This window comes from Esox lucius, chromosome 19 (genome assembly GCF_011004845.1).
Source record: "Esox lucius isolate fEsoLuc1 chromosome 19, fEsoLuc1.pri, whole genome shotgun sequence".
In the NCBI taxonomy this organism is placed as follows: domain Eukaryota; kingdom Metazoa; phylum Chordata; class Actinopteri; order Esociformes; family Esocidae; genus Esox; species Esox lucius.
Genome location: NC_047587.1, coordinates 28,487,243 through 28,506,998, shown reverse-complemented (window position 1 = coordinate 28,506,998; position 19,756 = coordinate 28,487,243). Strand labels below are relative to the sequence as shown.

At 44.4% G+C, this 19,756-nt stretch overlaps 3 protein-coding genes across 5 annotated transcripts in view; 2 read left to right on the top strand and 1 right to left on the bottom strand.

Annotated features, from left to right (window-relative positions):
• Positions 1–4,739: 4,739 nt before the first annotated feature.
• On the top strand, positions 4,740–10,172 carry LOC105018538 (olfactomedin-4-like). The gene is made up of 5 exons (XM_010884055.4): positions 4,740–4,873; positions 5,065–5,223; positions 6,245–6,457; positions 6,659–6,791; positions 9,059–10,172. The coding sequence occupies exons 1-5, from the start codon at positions 4,841–4,843 to the stop codon at positions 9,895–9,897; spliced, it is 1,377 nt and encodes a 458-aa protein (XP_010882357.2). The 5' UTR covers positions 4,740–4,840; the 3' UTR covers positions 9,898–10,172.
• A 208-nt stretch (positions 10,173–10,380) lies between these two features.
• On the bottom strand, positions 10,381–19,657 carry si:dkeyp-50b9.1. 3 transcript variants are annotated; one of them, XM_034288236.1, is made up of 15 exons: positions 19,391–19,657; positions 18,832–18,994; positions 18,038–18,140; positions 17,738–17,873; positions 17,394–17,586; positions 15,556–15,726; positions 13,623–13,710; positions 13,031–13,155; positions 12,846–12,907; positions 12,685–12,751; positions 12,366–12,450; positions 11,214–11,289; positions 11,000–11,071; positions 10,570–10,692; positions 10,381–10,481 (listed from the first exon to the last, which is right to left on the bottom strand). In XM_034288236.1, exons 2-14 carry the CDS (start codon positions 18,918–18,920, stop codon positions 10,598–10,600), a joined length of 1,362 nt encoding a protein of 453 aa, XP_034144127.1. In that variant the 5' UTR covers positions 18,921–18,994; positions 19,391–19,657; the 3' UTR covers positions 10,381–10,481; positions 10,570–10,597. The 3 variants fall into 3 exon arrangements, with proteins under 3 accessions (XP_034144127.1, XP_010882359.2, XP_019895964.2); XM_010884057.3 differs by lacking the exon at positions 18,038–18,140 and having other exon boundaries at positions 19,391–19,656; XM_020040405.2 differs by lacking the exons at positions 18,038–18,140; positions 19,391–19,657 and having other exon boundaries at positions 18,832–19,359.
• Positions 18,620–19,756, top strand: part of smpd3 (sphingomyelin phosphodiesterase 3) — a 34,309-nt gene continuing 33,172 nt past the window's right edge. Inside the window, exon 1 of the mRNA XM_020040404.2 lies at positions 18,620–18,767. The gene's annotated coding sequence lies outside the window, so the exon portion shown is untranslated. The remainder of the gene's footprint in view (positions 18,768–19,756) is intronic.

Genomic DNA, 19,756 nt, shown 5'->3' with positions numbered 1-19,756 from the left:
TATGAGAGGGGATCTGTAACTCCCTCTTGTGAAATAACATGTTCGGGATGTGGTATTGATAAGCAGGAAGGTAAGAGAAGAAAAATCAGGAAGTAAAGCAGATGTTTAAAGCATGTTAAGTTTGTGGACTGTGAATGAAATATTACCAAATATCTGTGTGGTGAAAAATCTTGAGAACAGAAACTAAAAACAAATCTTCTGAATTTCACAATCTTTTTCATAATTTCATGGCCCATTTCATAAATCATGTTGTCTTTCATGACCACAAGGGATACGCCAATTATTGCAAGTCGATTGTCTTTAGCTTCAAATCGAGCCACACTCGCTTCATCTAGTTTCTCTCTTCTGGGCATGCAAACAAAATAAGGTAATGTTTTTGGACAATCAATGGGCTAAAGGACCACACACTTTACATATCCCTTGTGATCATGAAAAACAACAATATTATAAAATAGGAGCATGCAAATAGGCCATGAAATTCTAAAAAAGGACATGAAATTTTGAAATTGGCTATAATATTATGAAATAAATCTTTTGCTATTTTCAAAAACCATTTAAGGATGGAAAACATTTTGAGGACCGTGACGTTGCCCGGTATGGCGCAGCTGGGGCCCCACCCTGGAGCCAGGCCCGGGGTTGGGGCCCATATGCGAGCGCCACGGGGTCCGGCCGGGCTCAGACCGAAGGAGCGACATGGGGCCGCCTTCCCGTGGGCTCACCACCTGCAGGAGGGACCATAAGGGGTCGGTGCGTAGAGGATCGGGCGGCAGTCGAAGGCGGGGGCCAAGACAACCCGATCCCTGGACATGGAAACGTGGAACGTCACCTCGCTGGCGGGGAAGGAGCCTGAGATTGTGCGTGAGGTTGAGAGGTTCCGACTAGAGATATTCGGGATCACCTCTACGCACGGCTTGGACTCTGGAACCACACTCCTTGAGAGAGGATGGACTCTTCACCACTCTGGAGTTGCCCATGGTGAGAGGCGGCGGGCTGGTGTGGGTTTGCTTATAGCCCCCCAGCTCTGCCGCCATGTGTTGGAGTTTACCCCGGTGAATGAGAGGGTCGTTTCCCTGCGCCTACGGGTCGGGGATAGGTCTTTCACTGTTGTTTGTGCCTACGGGCCGAACAGCAGTGCAGAGTATCCGACCTTCTTGGGGTTTCTGGGAGGGGTGCTGGAAAGTGCTCCGACTGGGGACTCCATCGTTCTACTGGGGGACTTCAACGCCCACGTGGGCAACAACAGTTACACCTGGAGGGCCGTGATTGGGAGGAACGGCCCCCCTGATCTGAACCCGAGCGGTGTTCAGTTATTGGACTTCTGTGCTAGTCACAGTTTGTCCATAACGAACACCATGTTCAAGCATAAGGGTGTCCATCAGTACACGTGGCACCAGGACACCATAGGCCGTAGGTCGATGATCGACTTTGTTGTCGTTTCATCTGACCTGCGGCCGTATGTCTTGGACACTCGGGTAAAGAGAGGGGCGGAGCTGTCAACTGATCACCACCTGGTGGTGAGTTGGATCCGATGGCGGGGGAGGAAGCTGGACAGACTCGGCAGACCCAAGTGTACTGTAAGGGTCTGCTGGGAACGTCTGGCCGAGTCTCCTTTCAGAGAGAACTTTAACTCCCACCTCCGGCAGAGCTTGTCAAAGCGGCCACTCGGAGCTGTGGCCGTAAGGTCTCCGATACCTGTCGAGGCGGCAATCCCCGAACCCGGTGGTGGACACCGGAAGTAAGGGATGCCGTCAAGCTGAAGAAGGAGTCCTATCAGGCCTGGTTGGCTTGTGGGACTCCTAAGGCAGCTGACTGGTACCGGCAGGTCAAGTGGACTGCAGCCCGGGTGGTTGTGGAGGCAAAAACTTGTACGACCGAAGCAGGAGCTTGGTTCGCATTGCCAGCAGTAAGTCAGACTTGTTCCCAGTACATGTTGGACTCCGGCAGGGCTGCCCTTTGTCACCGGTTCTGTTCGTAATTTTTATGGACAGAATTTCTAGGCGCAGCCAGGGGCTGGAGGGTGTCAGGTTTGGGGACCACACGATTTCGTCTCTGCTCGTTGCAGATGATGTTGTCGTGTTGGCCCCTTCAAGCCAGGACCTTCAGCATGCACTGGGACGATTTGCAGCCGAGTGTGAAGCGGTTGGGATGAAAATCAATACCTCCAAATCCGCGGCCATTGTCCTCAGTCGGAAAAAGGGTGGTTTGCCCACTTCAGGTTGGTGGAGAGTTCTTGCCTCAAGTGGAGGATTTTAAGTATCTAGGGGTCTTGTTCACGAGTGAGGGAAGGAAGGAACGGGAGATTGACAGACGGATCGGTGCAGCTTCTGCAGTAATGCGGTCAATGTATCGGTCTGTCGTGGTGAAGAAAGAGCTGAGCCGCAAGGCGAAGCTCTTGATTTACCGGTCAATCTACGTTCCTACTTTCACCTATGGTCATGAGCTTTGGGTTATGACTGAAAGGACAAGATCCCAGACACAGGCGGCCGAAATGAGCTTTCTTCGCAGGGTGGCTGGGCGATCCCTTAGAGAAGCTCAGTCACCCGGGAGGAGCTCAGAGTAGAGCCGCTGCTCCTCCACATCGATAGGGGTCAGCTGAGTAGGCTTGGGCATCTGTTCCGGATGCCTCCGGGACACCTTCCCGGGAAGGTGTTCCGGTCCCGTCCCACCGGGAGGAGACCCCGGGGAAGACCTAGGACACGTTGGAGGGACTATGTCTCCCGGCTGGCCTGGGAACGCCTCGGTGTCCCCCCGGAAGAGCTAGAGGAAGTGTCTAGGGAAAGGGAAGTCTGGGCATCTCTGCTTAGACTGCTGCCCCCGCGACCCAGCCCCGGATAAGCGGAAGAAGATGGATGGATTGAAATACAATATATTATTATGACATATACCATTATTTAGAAAAAGTGGTATAAAAAATATTATTTAAATATAAAAAACCCGATTCCAAAAGTTGGAACACTGTACAAATTGTGAGTAAAAAAGGAATGGAATTATTTACAAATCTCATAAACTTATATTTAATTCACAATAGAATATAGATAACTTATTGATTGTTGAAAGTGAGACATTTTGTAATGTCATGCCAAATATTGCGTAATTTAGGATTTCATGAGAGCTACACATTCCAAAAAAGTTGGGACAGGTAGCAATAAGAGGCCGGAAAAGTTACATGTACAGATAAGGAACAACTGGAGGACCAATTTGCAATTTATTATGTCAGTTGGCAACATGATTTGGTATAAAAAGAGCCTCTCAGAGTGGCAGTGTCGCTGTAAATCACAACATGGGCTCAGGAATACTTCCAGAAAACATTGTCAGTGAACACAATCCATCGTGCCATTCGCCGTTGACGGCTAAAACTCTATAGGTCATAAAAGAAGCTGTATCTAAACAGGATCCAGAAGCGCAGGTGTTTTCTCTGGGCCAAGGATCATTTAAAATGGACTGTGGCTAAGTGGAAAAGTGTTCTGTGGTCAGAATTTTTATGGGGGGGGGCTATGGAGGTGCCCGAGGAGGGTCGTGACGGCACCCCCTCTACGTCCGGTGCCTGAGGAGTGGCCTCTGCCGCCTGAGCCCGTGGGGGAGTGGCCTCTGCCGCCTGAGCCCGTGGGGGAGTGGCCTCTGCTGGTCAGGGAGGCCTACATCAACATTAAAGGAACTGCAGGGATTTCCGGCAAGTACTGGCTGTGTGCTACGTGACAACAATCTCCTGTATTCTTCATATGAATGGGGTAGGGTGGCAAGACGGCAAATCCTTTTCTTACAAAGAAAAACATCCAAGCCGGCTTAAGTTTGCAAAAACAAACATCAAGTCTCCCAAAAGCACGTGGGAAAATGTGTTATTGTCTAATGAAACCAAGGTTGACCTTTTTGGCCATAATTTCAAAAGATATGTTTGGCGCAAAAATAACAACACATCACCCAAAAAACACCATACCCACAGTGAAGCATGGTGGTGGCAGCATCATGCTTAAGGGCTGTTTTTCTTCAACTGGAACCGGGGCCTTAGTCAGGGTGCAGGGAATTATGAACAGTTCCAAATACCAGGCAATTTTGGCACAAAACCTTTAGGCGTCCATTAGAAAGATGAAGAGGAAGTTCACCTTCCAGCACGACAACGATCCAAAGCACACTTCCAAATCCACAAAAGCATGGCTTCACCAGAAGAATATTAACATTTTGGAATGGCCCAGTGAGTGCCCAGACCTAAATCCAATTGAACATCTGTGGGGTGATCTGAAGAAGGCTGTGTACAGGAGAGGTCCTTGCAATCTGACAGATTTGGAGCGCTTTTGCAAAGAAGAGTGGGCAAATATTGTCACGTATAGATGTGCCATGCTAATATACTCCTACCCAAAGAGACAGAGTGCTGTAATAAAATCAAAAGGTGCTTAAAGTATTAGTTGCACACTTACGCAACCAGGTTATTGTTTTTTTTATTTTTTCATCAAAGATTTGTTTGATTTGAATTGAATTGTTCTAGGTCACATTAAATGTGGAGAAAGTTCTGATATGATGTATCTTTGTCTCATTCAACCTAACATTTTAACAGGGGTATGTAGAATTTATATCCACTGTGTATTTTGCAAAATTTGATGATCTTAGCTAAATGGGTTGCGCAGTATGGAAAATGTAAGAGGATCTTACCTAACCTCAGAAATGTACTTATTTTAATTTCACTGTTTCACAACCTCCTGATGAACAGGAACTAACTCTTTAGTCCCAATATAGATAGACAACGCAGCCTTCGATAGCAACATACTAAACGTGTAGTACCAGATCCTGTGCATCTTTATAGCCAGTGTAATTCTTGTCAGTCTCAGTGGAACCTCTAACACTGACCATGCTCATTTTCCTTTTGCTTCTGACAACTGCTGTGAGTTCAACTCTCCGTCCACTCACACACTTGTCTATGCTCCATCTAACGTCTTCAGTAAACCATAGGTTTGCGTTTGTTTTCACAGGAAAATTGTTCACATGGTAGTTGATTACCATTTTTGTTGTTGATTTAGATTTTTCTTACTGTAAGTGCAAAGCAGAGGATGCTATTTTCTGCATGTCACACAGGGTCATGGAGATGCACAACGCTTCAATGGCCTTCAGAAGGATGATTCGTGTTCGTGTAAGGTGAACAGTAGTGTCTGGGCGTTCCCTACCGTGAGGTTCGAGGGGGTGCAGCAGCTGGTGGAGGAATGTGGGGAATCCCTGAAGCAACTCCAGGCACAGGTATGGCAAGTGGGTTAAGACATGTCACAGTGGGCTCTGGCTACGTTCTGAAAGGGTTTCCACAAACAACACAACCCCGATATGTGATCAATATTATGTGTAGATGGGTAATTAGCATGAACTCATAGTTTAATCCTTGTTAGGTGGTAGTAAAAAGGTATATCCTTTTCATTAAAGATACCTTAATTCTAGGATGGCCCCAACAAAAAATTACTAATTCAATTATCTACTGCGTAGAATAACTCCTTGCATTCTAACTACTTTTGTGAGGCTCTGTTTGGTTTGTGCCCTTTTGTTTCTTAACTTAGTCTTTCCTTTTTGTTCTGATTGCTTTCTCCTGTTTGTAATTTGCCCTAGTTAACTGTCTATTTAGTCTGCCCAGTTATGCTCAACCCTTGTTGAGTTATTGTGTGTTTGTGCCCTGCCTTGTTTATTTTAAACTCAGGATTCATCCTTGTCTTACAAAAAAACTCAACTTCAGCTCAGCCTCTTTTTTATTGTATAGACTAATTACAGTTGTGGGACCGAAATGGTGAAACCCAGACGTCACTAAAAGTAATTTGAAATCTCTCATACTTTGATTCCAGGGAAGCATTTGTGTTCATTTAGTCTACCAGATGCATAGGGATGAACTGGAATATTCTCTAGAACACATTTTCCCAATCCTGGTCCTTGAGACCCCAAGGGGTGCATGTTTTTGTTTTTGCCCCATCACTCACATACCTGATTTAAATTAAAGACTTGATGATAGGTTGATTATGTCAATCAAGTGTGTAAGTGCTAGGGCAACATTTGAATCAGGGGTGAGTACTAGAATACGTGCACCCCTTTGGGTCCCGAGGACCAGCATTGGGAAACCGTGCTCTAGAAAGGTATGTGAACTGGACTATTTCCCTCCTCTGCTAACAACTTAAAATGTAAAAATTGATTATTTCCATCAGGATTGTAGTGAAAGTTGACAAAAATAAACATTGTATAAAGCAGACCTACAAAAATGTACATTTTACACCACTGTTGCTAGGTAATGCTGTCCACCGAGATGATTCCTAAGATCCTGGCCACCTTTAACAACTTGACAGCTCGCCTGGAGCCTTACCAGTACCTGAACAACCTGGGTCTGTACACCCCCCTGCAGCTGCGTCAGCTGGCCCAGGAACTGACGGAGCTGGAGAAAGACATCGCCTCCGTACACAACCTCAAACCAAGCCATCAGACTCAAGAACTGACCAACGAGGTACGGTATCGTTCATGTCGTCTTGGCGTACATGTCAAATCAGCAACAACTGTCATAACCTACATTGATACAGGTTCATTCCAAAAACAGTCTGACTGAAGCAGCTATAAATTAAACTGATGGGTAAGCTTGCCATGGTCCCTCTCTGGTTGCTGGCCTGTGCAATGTGCTAATGATTTCTCTTCACTGTTTGTCTCCCAGATAAGTAAAGTGCGTAAGAAGGTAGATAGGATGCATCTGTCGAACACCTTTAACATGAAGACGGTAAAAGAAAAACTTCGCACTCTGAAGAACGGCGTGGAGACGTGTAGGACAATCCCTGAGAAGTTCATTAGTGAGTGTTTATGGGGTTTTTCTATTGTTATGTATTCATTCGAGGAGCCAAACTGAGAGGGGGTTCTCATTAACAATTTCACTCTGAAAATACAATTTTAAAGAAGAAAAATAAAACAATTGAGGCAATGGAGTAAAATCACATTTATCAACAACACAAATCATCAGCAGTCTTTCAAATTCTGATAGTGTCACAAGCTTCTTTAGGTCATTCAACTTCTGTGAGTTATAATAATTTAAAGCAGTTTTACCAGCATTAACCAGTAATTTCTCAAATTGTAATTTAATGTTTATACCTTAATGAGTGAAGTCAAATACGATGGTAGTTTCTGATGGAGAGCTTTGTGAATAAACAGAATAGCATGTTCTCCTCTTTTTAAATACAAAGAGACCCACCATGTCCTTTCTTAAAAATGTGTTCTGAATAATTTTTATAGGCTATACTTCCCATGCTATGACTAGTTTGTGTCCTACGCTAATGGCGCCAAACAGAGATACAGTGGGGAGTACAAGTATATGATACACTGCCGATTTTGCAGGTTTTCCCACTTACAAAGCATGTAGAGGTCTGTAATTTTTATCATAGGTACACTTCAACTGTGAGAGACGGTATCAAATACTTGTTCTCTCCACTGTAGATGGGTAGCTTACTAGGTAGCTTGCTTTGATGGAAGTATAGCATACCTGTTGAGGAGAAATATGGCCAAATTCTCATCACTTAATGCATATATGTATTCTTAGACGGAGAGTGTAATAAGCATGAATATGCAGATATTAACAAACTACTCTATTTGAGTACATTTCAAATCACCTTTTCTCCAAAAGCTTTTGAATTTTACTTTGTAATTTGCTTTCATATGGTGAAAAAAATGGAAAATCTTACAAATGGCTCATAGCTTCTTAATCTGCTAAATGCATGCAAATAATACTTCCTATAATCAAAACTGCAATACAGTAAGAGGCCTTAACAATGTATCATTACTTTATTCTTCATTGAAAAACTGTCACAACATTTTCAGTCATTTACAAACACATTAGAGAACAATCCCTCATCAACATCCATAACATTCTCATAAAAACATTCTCATTCTCTAAAAATACCAGTCACAGTCTGATTTGGTGACTGTACCCTTGGCCCAAACAGCATCTATATTGCTTATAACCTCAGATAATTCTAAACAAAGGACTTGATGTACTTCATCATCATCATCTTCCACTTATCCGGGGCCGGGTCGCGGGGGCAGCAGCCTAAGCAGGGATGCCCAGACTTCCCTCTCCCCAGACACTTCCTCCAGCTCTTCCGGGGGGACACCGAGGCGTTCCCAGGCCAGCCGGGAGACATAGTCCCTCCAGCGTGTCCTAGGTCTTCCCCGGGGTCTCCTCCTGGTGGGACGGGCCCGGAACACTTTCCCAGGAAGGCGTTCCGGAGGCATCCGAAACAGATGCCCAAGCCACCTCAGCTGACCCCTCTCGATGTGGAGGAGCAGTGGCTCTACTCTGAGCTCCTCCCGGGTGACTGAGCTTCTCATTCTATCTCTAAGGGATCGCCCAGCCTCCCTGCTGAGAAAGCTCATTTCGGCCGCCTGTATCCGGGATCTTGTCCTTTCGGTCATGACCCAAAGCTCATGACCATAGGTGAGAGTAGGAACGTAGATTGAGAGGAGGACTGCCTCAAGTGGAGGAGACTTGATGTACTTCTATCTCTAAATAAATAAATAATTTTATAGTAGCATCCCTGATTTCTGCAATCTAAAATCTGTTGGGATAATCGCTTCAGATGAATTAAAGAAGCTATTAGACAGCTTCTGTGAGAAAGATAAGATTTAGAATGCATTGGCTTTGATGTGATCCTTAGTTTTTGCCACTGGATCTTTTGGGACAAAGGGGAGCTAAAAGAATTGAAAGAATTAAGACAACTGGCGACGCAATTACAAACTGTTACCCAAACTGAAATACAAAGTAAGATAAATAAGCATATCTTTGACACTTCTGCTATCTGATATTCTGTACAGGTAAATGCAAAATAGCATCTACACGTACCAGGTGGTTTGTACAGTTCAGATTCTGTATCGTAATATTTCCATGTAGTTACGAAAGAACTGTGCTTCCAGGAAATATAATCTCAGGAGCTTGTGTGTTTGAATATTGTCTGCTCTGCTCTACTGCTGGGGTGAGCTAAGCAGTAGTCTAACTGTTATTACTCAAGACAATGTGTTTCATTCTTCCCTGACTGTTTAATCTGATCACCTACAATGTCCCCTATCTCAGGCAAGCAAGGTGTTTGCTCTCAACGGATCATGTCCAACATCAGCACCCCAGTGTCACAAAAGATCAGCCCATTTGGCAAAAGCTATGTGTCTGGATCCTGGGGTCGCCAGGCCAAGAAAAGCACGGATGACGAGGAGGTCATCGAGGACTTCTACTGGGTTCAGCCCCTCGTCAGCAGCAACAGACTGGGAAATGTCGTCCGTCGCTACAAAACCTACGACGACTTCATGGCCTCCAGGAACCAGGAGGATGTGTCTGTGGCCCCGTCGTACAGCCACGCCAACGCCATCCAGGGCTCCGGCACCGTGGTGTACGGCAACGCGGTCTTCTTCAACTGCTACATGTCCACGGAGCTGTGCCGCTACGACCTACAGACCAAGGCCACGAGGCGTCTGAACATACCCGACCTCGGCGCTAACAACCAGTTCCCCTACTGCTACTACAACTGCAAGGACTGGACGGACGTGGACTTCGCTGTGGATGAGACCGGCCTGTGGGTCATCTACACCACGCTGGGCAATCACGGAAACCTGATGCTCAGCAGGCTGGACAGCCAGGCGTTCAACGTGACACACACCTGGACGACGCGTCTCTTCAAGAAGTCGGTGACTAACGCGTTCATGGTGTGCGGCGTGCTGTACGCCACCCGTTACGTCGACCGGTTCCGGGAGGAGGTGTTCTACGCGTTTGACACGGCGACCGGTCAAGACGACAACACTCTGGCCCTGCCACTGGAGAAGATTGAGGGAGGCGTGGCCAGTCTCACATACAACCCCATTGACAGGCAACTGTATATGTATAATGAAGGCTACCTTCTGTCCTACAAAGCTATATTTTAAAATCGACCTTTTACCAGACGGGTACACTCAACTCTTGGAGCGTTAACAGCAATTAGTGGATGCAGATGTCATGTGCAATTAAGTTTTATTTAATTCCACCTCCCAAATTATAGGCCGCATGTACACGGCCCAATGTCATGAAAACAAAATGTTATGTGTCGTTGGAGATAGTAAACTGAGTTGGGTATTACCGTGTAACCATATATATGATTCATGTATTCTTTCTGCTTCTCTGTTGACTTCCTCCTTGAAAATAAAATCACAGCAATGTTGAATAAGAGTTGGCAACATTTTAAGATAAAAAGGGTTAGCTAACATTTAATTTGTGTTGTGATGAGGTGCTACGAACAAGATTAACAAACCAAACTGTGCTCTAAATAAGTTAATTCACTCAGTCTTTGTTTTCTATATAGGAATTCATTTTATTTCCCCAATGCTACTGAGGAACAAATAGTGAAATACATTTACACACATGAGCAAACACACTTGTGCAGAACAATGTTTTCACACACACCCACACACAGTACAAAAAACAATGACAATAAGGACTTCTCTTGAAATACCTATAAAAGTGGTATTTTCTCCTGTAAATAAAAGAAAAACCCAATATTTATGAGCCCTTTGTCTAAAATATCAAGTCATATGTCAATAAAAGGTTGTTCTTCATAGTACCTGAATTGTCTTGAGCTTGACACTATTGTCACACTGCATCGCCATCTGCATACAGGTCCAAGAAATTGGGAGGTGAGATAAGAGCTTCTCTAGAAGATTCTGGGTCATTCTGGTCAGGGTCATCTATAAACAAAACATCCTTAAAGCAAATTGATATTGTTTTATGTTCATGTTCGAACACATCCAAACAAAGCCTTTACTTTTTTAGGATGTAACTTGTTTTTAAAAGTAAACTTATTGTAATAATGCAACATTAGAATTGCAAAACTAAAAGAGACAACAACGTATCTCAAGAGAGTACCCTAAAAGTACAACCAAATAGATAGCTGAAAGCAAAGTGAAATTGGGGAGACGTCTGTAATCTGTTACGACCAGCAGAGGGTGCTGTCAGAATGTAAAACCAGACCAGAAGACAGAACAGAACACTGACCTGAGTCAGAAGTATCCTGCCTCTCCAGGAGCTGTCGAGTCTCCCATAGTTTATACTCCAACAACTTCTGTTCTATATACATGAAGCAGAACAATGCTTTCAGATTATATACTGTTAATACGTCTCATCGTGTGATTGTAAGACCACACCTTATACAATCTGACAGGCACACAGACAGACATCATTGTGAACAAGAAACCCATGTGAAACAGACCTGCTCTTTGCCGTCGCTCTCTCTCTATATCCAACTCATTGTTCAGCTTGTCCACTTCTCCCCTTTGTAACGCCAGCTGAATGTGTTGTTAACAGAAATACACAACGTATCGTATTATTATCAAACTAAAGTTGACTCAAGAGATATTGGCACCCTTAAAGAAATTGAGTGAATGCAAAAAAATAAGGTATTATTTTTGCCTCAAACATGAGGGGGGTTGTATACTTGCATTACAACACAATCATTTCTCAAACAAGAAACATTTTATTGAGCAGTACAAATATATTCCTACTAAACAGCTTTCAAAAGGATCGAGACCCACACAATCAAAATGTGGTGCAGCTTCTCCTGGAGTGGATAACTGCATTTTCATGTGAAGTGTGACATGGTTGGCGGACACTTTTGGAGGGATCTTGGACCACTCCTCCATGCAGCACATTTTAAGATCCTTCACAGTCTTATCTGGAGTTCATTTTTTGTCTCATCTGACAACAGCACACGATTCCAATATGAATTCCAATAATGCGTGGCAAAGTTCAGGTGCTTCAATTTGTGGGATGGGCTCATTAAGGGCTTCTTTCAGGCAACCCTTCCAAAGAACTGGTTGACATGGAGGTGGAGTCTAGCTGTTGATATGGGGCTAAATCATCCCAAGATTCTACTAGACTGCAGTTCTGAAACTGTGATCTTGGAATGTTCCTTGCCTCCCTCGACATCTTCCTCACCGGTCTTGGAGGCAATGTGCACATGCATCTCCTTCCTGGAGAATTTGCAACTGTTCCAGACTTCTCAGATTTGATTTATTGCCCTGGCATCACTACAGTTCCTGGAGACTGGTACAAACTAAAAAACATTGTTTCCGAACAGATGCCACATCGTTATGTTTCATTTGAAATATTCTTTACGGGTCAGATACTTTAACAACCAGTGTTTTGCAGAAGAAACCGCACTAGTCAATAGTATTGTTTGAGAAATGACCGTGTTTAAATAAAAGTACATGGCCTCCCCTGACATCGGATCCCCAAATATGATTCTTTGTTTGTGTTGTTTCTTTTTATTTTAACGGTGCCAATACGTCTTGAGTTGACTGTAGGTTACACTATTATCCGTCCTTGGACTATCTTCATCTGAGGTGTGGCTGGTTAGTGTCACCTGTTCTCTGAGGGTCTTGACCTCTCTGACCAGCCTTGTCACACACACGACCTGCTGCTGGTAGGCCGACAGAGCTCTGCTCCTCCTGATGGGACAGAGACGAACCGTTACAACCCTGACAGCAGAGCACGTCGTGATATCAGCGAGGCATAAAGAAACATTGGCTATGCACTTTGTAATGACATCGTCTGCCTGCATTCTGGGACATTGTTGCGTAACCTCAGTGCTGCTGTCTGCCAGACGTCACGCAAAGGGGCGGGGTCTACATTGCACTCAGTGGGAGTGCATGGATAGGAATGCGTTACAACGCTCAACTCACGCCTTCTTCACCTCCAGCTCCAGCTCCGGCAGCATCAAGGAGAACCCCGGGTTCCTGCTCGCTGACTCTGGAGAATGAGAGCAGAGGAGGAGGTGAGGCTCAGCTGACTGACGCGTACATCTGTATTGAGCTGCCTATGCGGTTCATGTGAAGCAGTTCACCAGTGGTGAAGGGAGGCAGGTAACTCATGAGCGTGGTGTTGGTCCATTCATCTCTCACTTCTCTGGGGAAAGAGGGAACAGCGCCAGACATGTCACGGAGTGAAACACCACACGTCCCTGTAGACTTTCTCTCTGACTTGTAACCGCAGGGTTTAGCGACAGCATGTCGCTATCGGTTTCACTACCTGAACTTGTCATTCAGCAGGATGTCGTCAGTGAGGCCGCAGCGAGAGAAGAAGTCCACGGCGTCCGTGTCAGCGTGAGCGACGAGGGCATCATAGGGCCCGCAAACCGACTGGCTTTTCAGCAGCTGCCCACCAAAGAGGAAGAGAGGAATACTGGACCGTCATCATAAGCTGACGCTGGCAGAACACTAAACGACGGTTGGTAAAGGGTCATGTGAAGCTTGTTCCGTCGGCACAGCCAGCAGGGGGCCTTCTAACCACACAGAGACGGAGCCGTGGGAGAGGCTTAGGGACGGTGGCGGCAGCAGCCAGAGCCCGGTGCCTCTCGGATTTGTCTGACACACCCAAACTGCTGCTGGTCCAAAGATAAAGGCTCCGTGTGATTACAATCATTTGACCTTTCATTATGTATCACTTCCATTTCGTAATTTTCTTTTAAATTAGATCTGCCTACTTCTTTCATCTTTTTTTAAACCAGCATAGCCAACATTACAGAGATAATTTCTTCTAATTCTAGGCTTCCAGTCACTAAAACAGTTTATATAGCCACACGAGGCTGAGCTCAGAGACACAAACTCCAGCCCCACCCTACCTCTATTATGTAGCGACCCACTCCACTGCTCCGATAGCACTTCCTGGTAGCCATCAGAGATAACTGTAGCACTGTCTCTCCTGTTGACCTATAAGGCAGAGGTCAGTCATGTTTCCCAGTTAGTGTTGGTTGCTGCTTTCTCTCAATGTTGTCATTCTCACTCATGGTTATATTTCTCATAGCCAATATTACATCAGTAATGAACATGATTCCCACTGACATCATAGCCAAGATTACATCAGTAATGAACATCATGCCCACTACAATCATAGCCAATATTATATTAGTAATGAACATGATGCCCACTACTATCATAGCCAATATTATATCAGTAATGAACATGATGCCCACTAATATCATAGCCAATATTATATCAGTAAAGAACATGATGCCCACTACAATCATAGCCAATATTACAGCGGTAACGAACACGAAGCCTACTATTGTCATACCCATTATAATAGCGGTAATGAACAAGATGCCCACTACTGTCATAGCCATTATTATAGCAGTAATGCAAAAGATGCCCACTACTATCATAGCTATAATAGCGGTAATGAACAAGATGCCCACTACTATCATAGCCATTATAATAGTGGTAATGAACAAGATGCCCACTACTGTCATATCCATTATTATAGCAGTAATGAACAAGATGCCCACTACTGTCATAGCCATTATTATAGCAGTAATGAACAAGATGCCCACTACTGTCATAGCCATTATTATAGCAGTAATGAACAAGATGCCCACTACTTTCATAGCCATTATGTTAGCAGTAATGCACCCAATGCCCACTAATATCCTCCCTACTGACGGTAAAGCTCTTATTCTCTTGGAATGTATGCATTAGTTATGATCCCAACAGTTACTTCAGCATTTGATTCATATAAGTGATTCTATTTCGAGGACCACCTTCAATGGACAAGTGATGATTTAAAGCAGAAAAGCGGAATCAATCCAGAGCTGCAGGCTCTAATGAGTGAGTTTCCTCTGTCAATCTGTCTTCAGTATTCACTTCACTCGACACACTGTGACGGCTAGGATCAGGGTGGTCGGGTGGAGCGGTGGGATGAAGCCTGCTGCCATGTGGAAGCCATTGGAAAGCACAGGAGAGGGGAGAGTGGGGGCAGGAGTGGTAAGGAAAGCAGGACACTGTAGCTGCTCTCTCATTGGGAGGTAATTACACACTGAGTCCCTCACAGCAGAGCACCCCATTCAGTTCAGCCACCCTCTGGAAATAGACGCCGGCCAGCCAAGAGAGGGTGTGGGAGGGATCCAGGCCACGAAGGGAGGAACCCGTAATGGACTTCCAGAACGGGACTTATAATGACAAGGCCTCTTTTCAGTTTGAAGATATATATAAAAAAAAAAGCATACTCCTTAAAAAACCTGGAAGGAATCCATTCAAAAAGTGAGGATGGATGGAAAGGCGAATTCCACTGTACCCAGTCGGTTTCCTGCACTGAATGGGTCATTGTGTTTAAGTGTACTTCTCAGACAACTTTATGTCCAACATGTGTCATAAAATGTGACTTCAACTAGAATGTTGAAAACATGATGGTCTTTTACCCTAATGTAAATGTTTTCTTTTTCTGTGCAGACAGAGACAGGTGCTTAGGAATTCCCATGCTGTTGACATAGGACTGAAAATGGAAAAATAACAGGAAACGGATTTAGGGAGAGGAATGTAGATGAAGACAGAAGAGGAGATTATGTTTCGGTAAAATAACCCGGGCTAAAGCTCAGCGGTCTAATATCTCATTAAGGTATAACCTGCGCCAAAATACAATCTAAAATCCCCTCCGCGATCATCGTCTTTCATTACATTTAGATGGTCATCTTTGTTTAGGCTGGTACTCACAGTATGTCCCTCTTCATCTGACATGTTGGGACATGTTGTGCCTGCGACACACTTATCAGCGCTACTCACAGTGTGTTTAACTGAAACACTGCGGCCCCTACGACGAGTGACTCGGCCCCCACCGCCGTCGGAGGGATCTGCCGCTGGTCTCCCAGAGCCCCTCTCTGTGCTCTCCGCTCCTGCGCCCTGGCCACAAAGTCTTTCATCCCTGTACTGAAGGTCTGCCATGCAGACCGACCACTGGGGGATGGAATAGTGCACAGTTAGACACACCGGCATGGACTGATACAGCCAAACAGTCTTCCATGAGAGGACTACGTGTTAGTTCATGTCGTAAAAGAACTGACACAAGGCAACTGACAATGCAATTACTGACAGGTACACAAGATACTGAGACACTGAGCCACATAAAGTGGTTGATAAAAAAAAATCCTAAAGGTTTTTTCACTATGAAACACAATAAAACAAACAGACATATCTGTTGTCTTATATTGCAAAATAGCGTGCTATACACACATGGAGGTTTTATAGTCAGGTCCTACATCATAATGGTTTCATGCTTCTGAGAGACAGTGTTTCAGCTCTCTGGGACTTCAATTATAATAGCTGTTACAGGTCTTTTCCGCTCCTATGACATAGCTGTATGGCAAACAGGAAATAGTCACTGGGTGTTTTCATATGGGCTCTTCCTACCAGGAAATGTAATTTCAGGAGCGCATACGGGTGTTGAATTGTGTCTGCTCTGCTCTACTGCTGGGGAGGGCTAAGCTGTGTTCTGACAAATGAGAGTGCCAGGTTGACAGCAGTGTCATTCTTGGGAGTGGATATCCTCAAAGCCCCTTAATCTCATTATCTTTAATAGAGTAGCGGTTGTTAGCCTGGTCTCGCCTTGGGTTGACTTTGCCCTTATTTGTCACTCCTGTCAATTAGCATCACATCAACTGCAGTGTCACAACCTTACATCGACTAACACAATCAGAGACGCACTTTCACACGCGCACTCATACACACCTGCACAGGCGTCCATGTGGACACACACAGCATGTTGACACAGCAAAGGGACAGCGCACAGTCCCGAAACACCGTTGACACCACAGAATCTATTTTCTATAATATAACATCCACTTAGCTGGCCACTAAAGTGAATTCAAAATAAAGTATTTAACATGAAATTAAATGTTGAATAGTCACTGCAGCCCACTTGTTTTAGTGTAAAAGTAAGGGGATTCACTATAATCAAAATGTTTATATATTTGCGCTCAGAGGGAAACATCTAGACATTTAATGTAGTATCTCGACATAAAACAGGTATGCATGTCTGTCTCTCTGTTTGCCATGTCCTGCTATTTCAGAAGGGGTTCTGCTAGCCCCTTCTGTTTGTGAGTGACAGGTACTGTAGCCCATCTCATTTAGCAATGCACCAAACAATCCCCTCAGCAATGTTGCTCTCCTGGGATTCATATTCATCTATCTACCAAAGAGCATTATATATTCATAGGTCTATCAAACCTGTATTCAGACCAATAAATATGGCACACTTGGAAATCACTTACATAAAAATAATTGCATTAATTCATTGTATTCATTTGTTGAATCTCATTCATTGTTCTTACATTTTATAATTGTTTAGGGGATTAGTGAGTATTACATTAGCCATCATTGTTTTATGGAATATGGATACATTTGTACGATTAGTGTATGGTCAAATGCCACTGTACACAAACCAATAGTGTGAAGAGCTTAGAAAAGTCAGGACTGCTATATGCCAAGGTTACAATATGAATCAGAAGTTAGGCTAAAGTAGGACCTGTAATGCAATAAGCACACGATACGTTTGGCTACTTTAGCACCTGCATGCTATAAGCCAAGGTAAAAATAAAAATCTGGAGTTATGGGTGCTATCTTACCTGGGCTCTGTGCCCGCCTCGCCTTCTTTATGTTCATCAGAGCTGTCCTCTGAGCTCTCTTCTGAATCGCTGAACACTTTGAGGTGCTGCCCCTCTGATTCTCTATTCTCATTTACCACTGCAGGGATAGGGGAGCTCAAGGATCCCACTCGAGAACTGGCCGGTGTTCTGCTTCTATACTTTTCTAACACCTCTGAGGAGGCCAGGAGTAGTAGAGAGGGAGAGGATATATTAACATCAAAAACCAAAGGGAATTACAATGCCCATAACCAAAGACAAATGTGAAAAACCATTCTACAATATGTGAATAACGGAATAACGCTTCTCTTCAAAATGAGGCCTACCTGATTGTTGCCTGAGCAGGATAATTGTGTGCGTTCCATAGCTGTACACTGTTTCATGGATGTGTCGAAGGCCAATGTCAGGAAGACATACGTCAAACAGAGCAACCACTGAACATAGGATATCCATATTATCAACCTACAAGGGAAGAAAACAAACACAATCATGAACAAACACATACACACATACACAGAGTCATGAACACACACACACACACACACACACACACAGCCATGAGCACACAGACAACACACTCATATTTGTTAAATGGAATAAATAAACCACCCTTCCAAAACACTTACATTTAAAAGCGTTATCAGTTGAGAAAGAGAGTTCTGGGACACGAAAAGGCCAGAGGCGGGACAAACACAGCTGAAGATGATATGACCTAATGGGGCATCTTTACTGACAGGGTCATGAAGAAGAGCCAGGGGAATGGGATACAGAGAAGTCAAAGGGGGGGAGAGGAGAAACGGAGGATCATCATGAATATCCAAGTATGAAAGTGAGGAAATGAAAAGGGCGGAGAGAAAGATGAAAAGATAATAGGATAGTGTATATGTGTGTTTGAGTGCGCGCATGTGTGCATGCATCTGCTCTCTCTCTCACTCTCTCTACCCTCGCTAATCCCTCACCCCACCCCCGTGTATTCGCAACAAATTAACAGGAAGTTAGATTCAGTGTGTCTATGAGAAGGATGTCAGCAAACCACAGGCAGCAAGATAAGCGCACAAGCAACACATATGCACGAGAACACAGGCTTGTCTAAATGACTACAGTATCTTGCGGTTATCAAACCCAAGGGCCATTTCTCTACAGGATACATTGTATCTTGGCTACAGCAACACTACCAAGCCCATTTGGCAGAGCCAGGCATTACTGTCATGTTTATAGGTCCCAGAAGACTGGATGCATTTGGACTGCACTCTATAATTCATCTGATTGCCTATGAGAGTTATTCATCATAGCGTCTGTGGGTATAGGATTTTGTTTCAAGCTGATAAGGAGTGCTATGGTATGAAGATGAGTAAGGTATGTGCCTATAAGATGGTCTAATAGGTGAAATGCAGAAGGGAGTGGAAGATGTGGTAAGTACCTGGGTAACAAGCTCAGGGGCATCTCTGATTCCCAGGAGGTCGTGGAAGTGAACTTTGATGGGTTGAGCAGTGAAGTCACCTCTGGCATGCAATTCAGGTTTGAATCTTACAGCATGGAGACGGACCACACAACCATCCATTTTCACAGGTTCTTTATTTACCCTGCGGGAATTGTTAAAACAAATACTTCACCTGTCATGATGTTAGCATGCAAATTCGTTAGCATCTTGACTGGTCCACTAATCTTTTGGGGTGACTTCTGACAATGACGACTGGATTTTGCAAGGCAGTACAACGACAATGATCAGTGTAAAACCAGCCTATCCGACTAACGTAAGTTAGCTAGCAAACGTTAGCTTGCACCGTACCCTGCCCTTGAACGAGCTAACAAACCTGTTAGAACATACTGTCAGCACTGACAGGCTTGTTGTAACGCAATCTGACCTCGGCATGTCAGCTAAACTTTATCGCAGTTTTAGAAACAGTAATAGCGGAAAGTTTGTTTGCTAGATAGGTACATGTTCTGCTACGAGCTAAAAGTTCCTGTATATCACTTACCCGTCTGCTGTTCGCCTACAAAAACGGTCATGTTTTGGTTACGTTGTGGTAACTATGGAAACAATGCATGGACCAACTATGTCCTCTGGGAATTGAAGTCTTGTATTTTTTACACTACAAATATGTGATCTAGAATATCACTGAGAGGTGAGTTGGTGTCAAGTATAAGCAAAACGTTTGCATTGTTGCAATGAAATAATTGATTCAATTGAAAATTCGCTCCCTGGCTTCCACACAACCAAACTCCCCGAAGAAGACCAACGTGGTCATCTTAAGGTTACAAAGGCTTGTTTCCCTGCCTTTCGATTGGCGGTGGTCGTTATGAAAAGGGAGTGGCATCGTAGCCTTTAAGCGATGACGTCAATG

Excerpts from the sequence above, each read along its gene's own strand:
- LOC105018538 (XM_010884055.4), top strand. The coding sequence starts at position 4,841 with ATGCTCATTTTCCTTTTGCTTCTGACAACTGCT. Across the intron at positions 4,874-5,064 it reads TTTTGCTTCTGACAACTGCT|GGTCATGGAGATGCACAACG; the intron begins GTGAGTTCAACT and ends CATGTCACACAG. Across the intron at positions 6,792-9,058 it reads AATCCCTGAGAAGTTCATTA|GCAAGCAAGGTGTTTGCTCT; the intron begins GTGAGTGTTTAT and ends CCCCTATCTCAG.
- si:dkeyp-50b9.1 (XM_034288236.1), bottom strand. The coding sequence starts at position 18,920 with ATGCCAGAGGTGACTTCACTGCTCAACCCATCAAAGTTCACTTCCACG. Across the intron at positions 18,141-18,831 it reads CCCCTGAGCTTGTTACCCAG|TAAAGATGCCCCATTAGGTC; the intron begins GTACTTACCACA and ends TGACCCTGTCAG. Across the intron at positions 11,290-12,365 it reads TCAAGACCCTCAGAGAACAG|CTGGCGTTACAAAGGGGAGA; the intron begins GTGACACTAACC and ends CAACACATTCAG.